We start from the raw sequence: 12,783 nt of genomic DNA, 5'->3' as shown, positions 1-12,783 counted from the left end.
CGTTTCAAGCCTCGAGCTAGGATGCTGCATCAAAATTGGTACATTTTTACTTATATCAAGCATACGAAAAGTACCTTCTTATTTTTTCATTTTATTTTATTATTTTTTACTCAATCACATATTAAATTAAATGTTGGAGTGCCAATAACACAAGCTCAAACATCTCACGTCGAACTATTGCACTATTTAATGATTTTCTAAAAACAATAATTTATTTTTAAAATATATTCCTGATTGAAAATTGAAATTTGATAGATATAAAAGGTTGTAATAGATTCTTCTCTCAGATAAGTTGTCTACCAAAGAAAGCTTGGCCCAGTTTGACTGTGAAGTAAATAAAAAAATGATGGCCCAATTTCAACACACCGAAACCACCTCCACCTGTATTTGGGCTGCCCACTCATATAAGTATCTGAGCTGCTGGTAATGTAGCAGCCAAAAATTAGATTCCATCAGGGGAAAGAACAAAGAGAGCATCTCAATCTTTTACTCCAAACGGCAAATCAATCAAGTAAATTGCCACGGATGATGTCTTAGCTTAACCATTATGTTGATATTTTATGAATAAATTTGGGATTATGAATTCAAGTTCTATTGATGTGTAGGTGTTTGTCTCACCCTATATGAATTTATTATAATTTATTTCGTAGTATTTAGTTATAGTAATATATTGATCGAATTATTGTATTGCTTAGTTACTCAATTTATTGAAATAATAATGTAAGTTGTATAATTATATATATAAGAGTACTGTATGATTGTACTATTTATTTAACAAAAATTATATTTACCTATATATATATATATATATAAGAAAACATTCTTGCGTTTCTACTCTCTTTTTTACATTGCCTCTTTACGTATGGAATTAGCATTTCTTTCCAATATTATGATCCCAAAATTTCATGAAAATTTTATAATTGCTCGGAATAGTGTCGACAACCAATTATATAATAAATGTGATATATTTATTAACTAATTAGTCAATTTTTTAAAACTATACAACAATTACACGGTAAGTGTAGTGCACTTGACTTATAAGTGTTACATTTGTCATGTGATTAGTTACTTTTTCGAAATTGTATATCAATCATACAATAAGTGCATTGTATTTGTCATATAATTAATTCATGTTCGCCCAAACTTGATGCGAATTATAATTTCCCATCTATATTAAGATGAAGATGTGTCGTGAATAATATCTGGTTTCCCTTATAAGCATCCTATGATATTGAGAGCATGTCCTAAAAGTCATCCAATGTTTTTCATAAAACATAAGAAAAGAAAAACATTTTGGTTATTTAATAACTCTAGGTATATAATTATGTTTTCAACTCTAAAAATAGTAGAGACTATTTTGGCAAACAGAGGGTGGACAACTTGAAACTTATTACAACATTGCCGCGGTTTTTAATTAATTAACGAGTGATTGCAGTTGTACTTTTCGGACCATTCCAGACAGTCAAAAATTTAATGATAAAAATTAGTGTCTAATTGCAATCGAAGAAAAACTAGGCCGCCCTTTCCAACCAAATCCCCTCTTTGATTCTTCAACTGGTGCCAATTAATATTTTAATTTATTCCCAACAAAGAAAAGGAAAAAAAAAAAAAAAGAGAGCAAAAAACCTAATGCTAAATCATCAGCAACTGCGATTAATAGGAGATATAAAACACGCTTATCCATATGATATTGTCAATGAACAAATTATCTTAATTTAAAAAAAAAAAAAAAGTGATTTATCTCAATATGTTGTTTAAAATAGTGAATCATAAATGCAATAGAAGCAAGGTTTGAGGGACTGGCACGTGAATTTTAGCTACATGCATAGTAATTGTAGGGATGTTGGATGCTCCTACAGTTGCGGATCCACCATCAACCATACATCTTCTTCTATTAACCCTCATTTCTGTCACCCCTTTTCATGACTTAGCCTCAATCATGTTCAAATTATTTAGGTTTATCTTCGCTAATCTCGGCGCCAATCATATTCAACCATCTATACATGTAATAAGTCCACAATTGATCAGGAAAATGTGGAAATCAAGATATCAATTCAATAAAGTGAACTCCGTTTCGTCTTTCAATTTATTATTATTATTATTATTGTTATTTTTTTGGGGTCTGTCGTAAGAGTGTGTATAGGGGCTGGAAGGACCACCAATGTTGACTTCAAATTGTCAAATGTTTGATTTTTTTATCCATAATTTTAAAAAATACAATATGTTAATATTTTTAAATCGGTCAATAAATACAAAATAAATAAAAAAACTACATACTACTAATTAAGGTAGACTAAATATCTAGATTGGTATAAATTCAAATTTACAAACTTTTCATTATGAGACCTCAACCTTGCTACTCAAGTCAAATGTCAATTTTGTATCGTAATATAATTTTTTTAAGCGTTAATTATATAATTACATCAATATCTCAATAAATTGAACAAATACATTGATTCAATTATAAAATAATATAACTGAGAATAACTATGAAATAAATTACAATACAGTCACATAAAATGAGACGAATAGGGATACGAATGAAGGGACTTGATGTAGTGAGATGCAGACGGCGCTGACACAAGCAACACAAGGAAGACGATGATGCAGAAGTTGGTACAGATACAGAGCATGTTCGCAGGTCTTATTTAAGCTATAGTCGTGTGTTTCCATTTTTTGCGTTTCTATTAGGGTAAATACGTTTTCAGTTAGTTAGGCCAGATGGGATCCGAGCTGGCAATTTATTAGTTAGAGGTAGTTAAGTCTTCTCCTTCTTCACTAACTGTATGTATACATTTTCATTAGCTTTATAACATTTTGATTTTTCAGATGAATGAGATGATACATTCTTCACAAATATATCAATGGCGGTTTCTATTTTTTTGTTTTTTTTTTGCAAACACCAAGAATTCACACTTCTACCCATAACCTAAACATTATCTGTGCTAATATATAAGAGAAGACATTTTTCTCTTACAAACGTGGATTATTGGCACTGCAACACCAATTTTATTGTATTGCCCGATAATACTCCTAATTTATTTTTTTTGTTGCTTTTTTTTTTAAATATGACGTGTTGGTATATATATCTTTTTTTATTTATAATATATTTTAAAATATAAAATATTACGACGTGCAGCAATAGTTAATATAAAAAGAATAATGATTGCATGAGTCTTTGATCACCGTGTTCGTGTTGAAGGGGGAAAAAAGAAAAAGCAAACCCACACTAGAATTTGATTTAATTAAATAATTAATATTTATTGGATATGATTGAGCCAACTAAAAAATAATAATAATTAATTGTACCTTTGCCAAAAACCCTAATTATATTAATAAATCCCGTACAGTTTCTGAAATTATGGTTGGAAGAATGTGAAGGAGCATTTCACATAGCAAACAAAAACGTCAATATCTTAATGCAATTTGTTCACGCTTTTGTAAAAATCAATCTTCAGCATTTTCATTTAAGTACGTGAAAGTAATGTGCACTAAATAAGTGGGTGAGGGCTGCCATAGGACCAGATAGATACCCTTCTTTCAGAAAAAGTTTTAGTATATATACATAGTTCGTGTTTTATTTGATTAATTTTTTTTAAAAGGGTAAAAGAATAAATAAAAGAGGTAATATAACAAAAAAAAAAAAAATAGAACCGTTGTTACAATTATCAATTAAAAGAGGGAGCGGCAAAAATATATATATAAATACATATAGATTTAGGTTCTATAAACAAGTTTGAAATCATGAGTTTCAGTCTTGGTGGACGTGTGGGTATTTGTCTTACTTTATATGAATTTATAGTAATTTTATTTTAATTATATTATTATATTGAATGAATATTAATATAAATTGAATCGATATATTGCTCAATTTATCGAGTTATCGACTTAATCATATGATTACTACTTCAGAAGAACATGTATATATTTATATATATCCTTTGTGCAAATTAAGGGTTATCATAGTCTATTTCATAGTAATAATAAATTGTTGGAGCTGCCTGTCCGAGAAGAATCTTATAGTTGTTGGGGTTATTAATTATTAAATTTTATTTCTCTAATTTAATTAATTTGAGTTTAAATATATCTATATCTATACTATTATAAAAAAAAGGCCCCTCCACACTCATAAATGACGGTTAATAACACAATCTTACTAATTTTTTGTTTATATTAATTGATAAATTATTATTATTTTTTCTTTTTATTAATGTAATGTATTGATTTATATATTTTACTTTTATTTATAATATATTTTCAAGCGTGAAAGATTATTTATTATATGCACGTATGAACAACGTGCCACAACAACTAATTAATATTATAAAATAAAACCCTTTTATCGTACCAATTTTTTAATACATAAATTTACCCTTTAATTCATTTTGTCGACCTTAAAAAATAATTGGTCATAATATTAAATTCAATATTTTTTTAATAATATATCATAATTAAAAAAAATTTCTCCTCAATACACTACTTCATATTTCTCTCACATTGTTCGTTTTTTTTCCTCACAAACTTCTATATTTTAAATAAACTTACAATTACAATTTATTTTTCTTTCTCACATTCTTTGGTCAGATTAGTAATCTAATATTTATTAATAATCTCATAATTATATTTTTTTTTCTTTTAACTACTCAATACTCTAAATTTCTCTCTCACCTTACTTTTTCATATTTGTTGTAATTTATAATTATAATTTGATTTTTTTCATAACTTTTTTTTTTATTATCCCACACAAATTTTTTTATATCTTGCAGCAATCGCGTGCGACGATAACTAATATATATATATATATATATGTGTGTGTGTGTGTGTGTGAAGTGAAATGAAGAAAATGAAAGAAGAAGAGTATGCACATGCTAAGTTGTTAACATCAACAACGGCATCACTACCTTAACCTTTTCCCATCTTGATACTGATATTCCAACTATTTTACATTTGTTGGAATTAATTACTTTTTAAATTAATCTATTTCTATTAAGCCATTTTTCTCTAACAAAGATTCTGATGGCCTCTCATATCTTATGCTTTAGCTTTTAATTCCTTCACTACTTAATTAATTGATGAAAGCGAAATCGGAGATGGCCTATTCTCTATATTATAAATCGCTATAAATCAATTTTATTTATCACACGCTCAAATAAAATTGATGTAAAAACTTAAGTTTCGACTACTCTTACGTGATTTTATCAATAACCAAAACTTTTACAATGATTTTTAACTATAGCGTAGAGTATTTAATTTGGCGTTGTTTTCATAAACAATAATTCTATAGCCATTGCGCAACCATAATTAATATTTACGATGACTTTTTATTTTTAAACATAATACTTAATTATTACGAAAAGTTATATTTCTTCTAGTGGATAATTTTTATATATATATTTATGTTAAAAGTGAAAAATAATTTATTTGTGTTTTTTTTACCCGTACTAAATTAAACTCATTCAATCAATTATATTATAAATATATAACATTGTCATATAATTACTCATTTTTCTTAAAGAAAAGAACTGAATCAAATCTAATTATATTTACAATATTTTTCCGATCACAAACTCCGTCTTAGATCGACGGCCATGTGCACTAATTTAATATGCTGCAAAGCATAGATAACGCTATTTCTGCATCACAATTTTGACTTTTGAATCCTATATAATTACCCATTTTGTTCAAAAAATACTCCCCAAGTACCATTAATTTCTATAAAGATCTTAATTAAGAAGCCAAGTCGACCTGACAGTAGCCCGCTAGCTACTAGCCTGCCATGCGCCCATCGCTAATATTTTAAAAAATTATTATTCAAGTCAAGTTTGATCGAATCACACTAATTAAAAAATAAATATAATACGTTTCTTATGTGATTGATTATTTTTTCTAAATTATACTCCAATTATATTGTAAGTATATTTTATTTATTATATAATTGGTTCAATTGCGCTAAATTCGTCTGGAATAGAAATTCCTTGATATTCCAAGCTTCAGCTACTCAACATATGCTTTCCCCCCGGCTCCAAGACTCTTAGTAGTTGTCATTCCAATAAAATAAATTAGTCAATACAATTTTCTCATAAAAAAAATGTGAAAAAGAATGACAGGACATTTTTAAGTCTTGAGGAATCGTAGCCGGCTTCAATATCATACTTATTCGTGGCATGCAAATTAAAAGAAGTGAAGCGTAGCTGTGAAGATGGAGAAGGAGCCGAGGAAGCTGATTTTTGGAGCAACTCCTGCACTCGTCTTCTTGCTTTCCCTTTCTCTGCTTTGCGTTTGCGTTGATTTCTTCTGGGGGAATACAGTTCCCTTTGATCGATGTAATTTTTCTTCTTCAGAGTTCAGACCCGCTCTTTGATCTCTTAATTTGCTGTTTTCTTGTAAGCTTGGAGTATATGATGAATTATAATTCCAGGGTTGTCTGAATTTCTGGAAATTGCAGGGGTGCAGTATTTTTCTACTTCGGAAGCTGGATTTAGAGACGGAAAGGCCGTCAACAAGACGCTGGAGGAGCAGGAGTTCATCAGGTTTCACTTGGCAAGACTTGTGAGAGGTGTGTGAGTTTCGTAATATAGGAAGTTTGTTTTCTTGCTGAAGATGATGAGACAAGTGTAAATTGCTAACACGAAATTTGGTGCAGGCGAGGACCGGAGAGATCTTGATGCTACTGGCTTCGCATGCGACAGGGCTGTACACTCTGTTGTTTGTGTATCAAATAAGCATGTCAGAATTGATACCAGGAACATGACGGTTTACATACCGTCTGATCAGGCTGTGGAGCATGAAACTGTCGTTCGGCCTTATGCTAGGCAGGAAGATGAGCTCAAAGTTATCACACCGGTCCGCATGCTACAATACAGGAACACCACAGTTCCACCGGAGTGCCAGTACAACCACGACGTCCCGGCCGTGGTTTTCTCGTCTGGCAGCACCGGCAACGTCTTCCATGAAATGAATGAAATCATAATCCCTCTGTATATTACTACTAAACAGTTCCAATCCCGAGTCCTGTTCGTTCTTGAGGATTATAAGCCGTCGTTCATGACCAAATATGGGAAGGTTTTGTCACGCCTGTCAGCTTATGAGGTTATGAATCCAGCTGCAAATGGAAGTTTGCACTGTTTTCCAGGTTCGGTAGTTGGGCTGAAATACCATGATAATTTGGCCCTGAATTCCAGCGACATTCCAGGGGGGTATTCGATGTCTGATTTCAGGCATTTTCTCAGACAGGCTTATGATCTCAAGTTCGTGCACGTCTCACAGATAACTAAACCGAGGTTGATGCTTCTGTCGCGTACAAACACTAGAAGGTTTCTGAATGAAGACGAGATGATTGCCCTGATGGAAGGGATAGGCTTTCAAGTACTCGTGATCAGAAGATCGAAAGTGATATCGAATTTGAACAAATTCTCCCAGCTGATTAATTCCTGCAGCGTGTTGGTTGGAGCTCATGGGGCTGGCCTAACGAATGAGATATTCCTGCCGTCCGGTGCTGTGATGGTGCAAGTGGAGCTACTTGGGACGGAGTGGGCCTCAAACACCTACTACGGCGATACTGCTCGTGCAATGGGCGTGCACTATTTGAGATACAAGATTGAAGCGGAGGAGAGTTCACTTGTAAAATTGTATGGACAGAACCATTCAGTTGTGACTGACCCTGGATCTGTGTACAGAGATGGTGGATATCGAGCGGCTAGAACTGTGTATCTTGATCAGCAGAATGTGAGGGTTAATCTGGTAAGGTTTAGGGAGACACTTGTTGAAGCCCTCAGTATTGTGACGGATTTAGACAGGTAAACAAGGACTCACCGTGTCAGAGGTTAATTGAGGTAATTGGACACAGAAGCAAATAACATCTTGCTTGTGTATATACAAGGATAATCATCTTGTTGCCTGGAAAATTAAGGCAACATTTTGTTTCCATTGTTCAGATTCTCTTATTTCATTAAGTGTACGCAGAATTAATTCTTTTGTATTCAAGTCAGATATGTATGACATTCTAAATTGAGTTCAAGTGAAAATATCCGGTCTGAGGAATCTTGATTCAAGCCTATTCTAAGAGGTAACTATAGCTTGCCATATTCCTTTTTGACTGTCATTGCACTGCTGAAGCTCACCACTTGAGCAATTTCCTTGTCAATCTTCACACATTAGCTGAAGGAGTTGTATGAGTAAGGTTGCTGGTAAGTTGTCTAAGTTACATCTTAAGCAGGTTCATGAGATAGCACGAGCAGGACTGTTAAAAACTCATTTCAAATGCAAAGTTTCTCATTACGCGTAGTTACTGCTATATATGGTTATGAGTTGCATTTTTGGAATCGGCAGAACGTAGGAAAATGTATCAAGATTTCGCAGATGGATAAGTAATACAACCGGTGATATGTCGTTAAGATAATTCACATTTATCTCCGCAAAGCAGGACATTCCTTTGCATTTCATTCATTGCTTGGAGAGCGAGCAACAAACACGACTTATCATTTATATACTTTTCTTGGTTCTTGCAATCACAGAACTATCAAGGAAACGAAATCCGTGCTTGTTTTTCTCCTTTTCTCCTCCCAAAACGAGGAACCACCTCAACTAGCATCACCAAGTTGGAACAGCACGTGTATTGATTGATAATTTGATGTAAATTCTCTCTTAAAAACTGCAGAAAAATTAATTTGTTGGCAGCAAGTCAATTACTTTATATTTATCAAGATCCAGTACAATGATAATAGTAAGACTAAGGAATTGCAAATCAAGATAGCTTTCGTGTCCGTCTGGCAACCCCACCCCCATCTCTGAAAAATAAAAAAGGAACGCACATGAAGCATGACGCAAAGAGAGGCAAGGCATCAATGTTGACTTGAGATGTTGGAAAAGTCTAGATGGCTACAGGAAGACGACTAACGTGTAAAACACAGGACAAGTTGAAACCCCAAGCTAACGACGCATATATGCCTCGCCTATAATTGGAGAATGCAAATTGTGGTCCTAAAATACATTATGTATCAGAAAAAGATGAAGAAACAGCAGCTCCCATTAATTATTCTGATGAATTGGCAAGAAATGAAAGATTATTAACCATTACCACTGAAGTAGTTTTCATACCAACAAATCATTTCCTGTAAGAATTTGGACAAGCTTTCAAAATGAGGTAGTCAATTCACAATGCCACTTGTTAATTCTTCTGGGCAGGCGTTGGTTCCTGTGGTTCTTCTATACATATAAAATGGTCCATGGACGTCGAATTTGAATTTATTTATAAACCATGGAATGATTCAAAGGACGAAGAATGGAAACTAATAGAATAAAATAATCCAGACTTATGATCACTATTAATGAATATTGAATAGTATTCCTCTTTACGTATATTGGTAGATTAAAAAAGAAGAAAAAGCTTCAGAAACCGAGGGAGTTGCCTTATAACTATGGATCTCGTAGCTGTCAAAGGGATTAGAAAATTTGTTAGTATTAACGCTAAACGCCTAACGATGTTGGCGGCATCAAAATTGGCACCCTTTGTTCAAAATATCCATACGTTTCTGTCGACAGTGAAATACTAACAAGATTCACTTCCTCAAGTAAATTAATCTTCCAACTTGTAATTTTGTCTAACGGTTTTGGATTGGCTGTTGTTTCATATAGAATAAGCGAGCAGGTATGTATTCTTGGAGCGAAAAGGCCTCAAATAATTGTTAAAACGTAGAGAAACCACGTTTTGGATTATGCTTTGGATGTTGCTATATCAGCAGCCTGAGTATAGGCTTTGATTATTTTTTGCTATTAAGTTGTTGCATTATACGAAAAACTAATAATGAATAGAGCTTACTTGGACGTGTTCAAAATCTAATATCGATACAAGATTAATATATAGCTCGTAAAAATTTAATGACGAAATTAAGCACAGATTAAAAAATGTTCTGATTCTTGGCAGTAGTCATAAACAAATAGATCCCTCATGTACATAGAAAGTCTCCTCTCCACAGTTGAATAAGAAGATGAGAGTAATTAATTAGTAAAATATGAGGAGAATGACATAGAACCTGTAGAAAAGGAAAAAATTAAAGGTAGAACAGAATTGACATCTCATCAGCTGGTAATATTTTAGTCATTTTAAGGATTCTCCATCATCATATTAATTGTTTTCTTGCATACTGTGTAAGAACTTGTTGCTCGCTTACTATTGGACAATGGAGAAGGAGCCCAGAAAGCTGGTTTTCCGTGCAACTCCATGGATCTTCTTGCTTGTTCTTCCTTTGCTCTATATCGACATTTTATGGGGGAATAATATTCAATTCGAGCAACGTAAGTTCCATGGAGTTGCACGGAACTTCATCATATTAATCTTCTTGCTTGTTCTTCCTTTGTTACATGTTTTTCTTTTCTTTTACAATTTGTTTCATTTGATTTCGAGAACAACTTTAGTTTATTTAAATTCTTTTGCAATTGGCAGGCTTCCATTATACCTCCAGTTCTCCACCTATTTCCAGCACCAGAAAGGCTATTATCAGGGAACCTGTGGAAGAAAAACACGAGTCCCTGGATTCTCTTCTCTCAAGACTAGTAAAAGGTCTGCTCTTCTGTTCTGCTTCAGATTTCTTCTGAGTATGCAAAATAGTACTTAACTTTGCTTGATGCAAATTAACAGGGGAAGACCAGGAAAAGCTCAAAGCCACCGGCTTCGCTTGCAACAGTGAAGTTTACTCCATACATTGTGTTTCAAATCGTCCTGTGCGGGTTGATACCAGAACGATGACAGTTACGATTGCTTCTAATCAATCTGTACGAGAAACGGTGATTCGGCCTTACGCAAGGCAAGAAGACGAGGTTCTTCTTAAAAGAGTAACACCAGTAAAAATCTTACAGGGAAATACCACTCTGCCGGTATGTCAATACAACCACGAATTTCCTGCTGTGATCTTCTCGTCCAGCGGCTTTGTGGGAAACGTGTTCCATGAAATCAACGAAATCCTCATCCCTCTTTTCATCACCACCAGGCTGTTCAAGTCCAGAGTTGCCTTCATCCTGGAGGATTACAATCCTTCGTTTTTGAGAAAGTACGGCAAGGCCCTGTCTGGATTGACTTCTTATGAGATCATAAACCCGTCTGCAAATCAAAGTGTTCATTGCTTTCCAGGAGCAGTAGTCGGGCTAAAGTTTCATGGCCATCTGGCCTTGAATTCCAGTGATATCCCTGGAGGGCTTTCGATGCGCGAATTCAGGAAGTTTCTTAGAGAATCAATGAATCTCAAGTACAGCCACGTCTCGCAGATTAAAACTCCAACAGTGATGCTTTTATCGCGCAGATCAACAAGACGAATTCTGAACGAAGACGAATTAGTTGCTATGATGGAAGAGTTGGGCTTCCGAGTACTTGTGGTTGCTAGAGCTAAAGTGATATCGAATCTGAACTTATTTGCCAGTCTCATAAACTCGTGCAGTGTATTCGTGGGAGCTCACGGGGCCGGCCTCACAAATGAACTTTTCTTGCCCGACGGTGCAGTCATGGTGCAGGTGGATCTAATCGGCCTGGAATGGGCTGCGGCCACTTATTATGGGAATCCGGCCCGTGCAATGGGCGTGCACTACCTGAGGTACAAGATTGAGCCCGAGGAAAGTTCATTATTGAAAGTGTTCGGCCGACGGGACCATACATACATCACAGACCCCAGAGCACTTCCTGTCCAGGCAGGCAAGGAAGTGTACCTTAATGGACAAAATGCAAGAATCAATATTACGAGGTTTAGAGAGACAATGGTTGAGGCGATGAGCCTTGTTCGATATTCACCTCTGTGATTTTGCAGGAAGAAGTCTGTATTGATTCATTTGAAAGAAAGTACTTAGAGTCTGAGAACATTTGGGCAAAAAAGGTGTCAAGAATGTTGCTCTTACACATTTATGCAAACGTTTTGTTCTCATTGTACAAACTCTTCTAACATCAGATGTCTATAAAAAGTGCAGCAGTTTTCCTAGGAGTGGGAGTCAGGTTTTGGGCACTTCCCGTAACGGTCCAGCAATTTTTGGTATTGGTTACTAGACATTTCCAGTTAATATTCAGGTAGTCTCGTTCCTACTATTAATATCAAGTGTTCTCCGGTTCATTTTATTGCATTTCCATTCACATCCAAACCAACCCTGAGGACCACCGTTCATGGAATTAGACTTGTTATAGCATTCCTTCATCCATCTCCTGCATTATTTACCAAACATGTGGGTTTTTCTTATGCCTGCCATTTGGGTTCATGGAATTGAATTACACAAAATTATATTGAGAAAGAATTTCAAATGATTTTATATCAAAAAATTTAAAATCTGTTAATATTTAATAAAGTATATTTTAAAATAATCTAAATTTTTTAATATTTAAAATTATTCAAATAAATTTAAAAGAAATTATTATTAAGATTTCAAATCCATTGATCTAAGTATTGTCAGAATAAATTCTTCTCTCGAGTTATTCTTGTATGACTTGTGTTTGTTGCAAGTCTTTTTCATGCTATTTTTTAAGAGTGTGATTAAAGTATCTTAAGTGTTATCGATACCAAATATTTTGGGGTGACACCGAACGCCATTTTTTTAAAGGTCGTCTATAACAATACTTATTAATTACTCAACAACACAACCCTCGTGTTGGCAGATAAAACTAAATTTAAAACTATTTAAAATTAACTGATGTGTTCTTACAAATTAAGCAAACAATCGCTGGCAGAAATATTAGTAATAAAATATTCTCTTTTTTTTTTTAATAAACCTTGTTTCTTATTAAGAATTGTTTATTGATATCATATGGCAATA

General features: G+C 33.7%; 2 protein-coding genes across 2 annotated transcripts; both read left to right on the top strand.

The window, feature by feature from the left end:
* On the top strand, window positions 6,019-8,051 carry LOC105174890. Its single transcript, XM_011097136.2, has 3 exons — window positions 6,019-6,323; window positions 6,446-6,556; window positions 6,644-8,051. The coding sequence occupies exons 1-3, from the start codon at window positions 6,200-6,202 to the stop codon at window positions 7,798-7,800; spliced, it is 1,392 nt and encodes a 463-aa protein (XP_011095438.1). The 5' UTR covers window positions 6,019-6,199; the 3' UTR covers window positions 7,801-8,051.
* LOC105175153 lies at window positions 9,478-11,849 on the top strand. The gene is made up of 4 exons (XM_011097500.2): window positions 9,478-9,646; window positions 10,152-10,293; window positions 10,442-10,558; window positions 10,637-11,849. The coding sequence occupies exons 2-4, from the start codon at window positions 10,179-10,181 to the stop codon at window positions 11,782-11,784; spliced, it is 1,380 nt and encodes a 459-aa protein (XP_011095802.2). The 5' UTR covers window positions 9,478-9,646; window positions 10,152-10,178; the 3' UTR covers window positions 11,785-11,849.

This window comes from Sesamum indicum, linkage group LG12 (genome assembly GCF_000512975.1).
Source record: "Sesamum indicum cultivar Zhongzhi No. 13 linkage group LG12, S_indicum_v1.0, whole genome shotgun sequence".
Classification (NCBI taxonomy): domain Eukaryota; kingdom Viridiplantae; phylum Streptophyta; class Magnoliopsida; order Lamiales; family Pedaliaceae; genus Sesamum; species Sesamum indicum.
The sequence above is the reverse complement of the archived record's forward strand: the minus strand, read 5'-3'. Positions and strand labels throughout refer to the sequence as shown.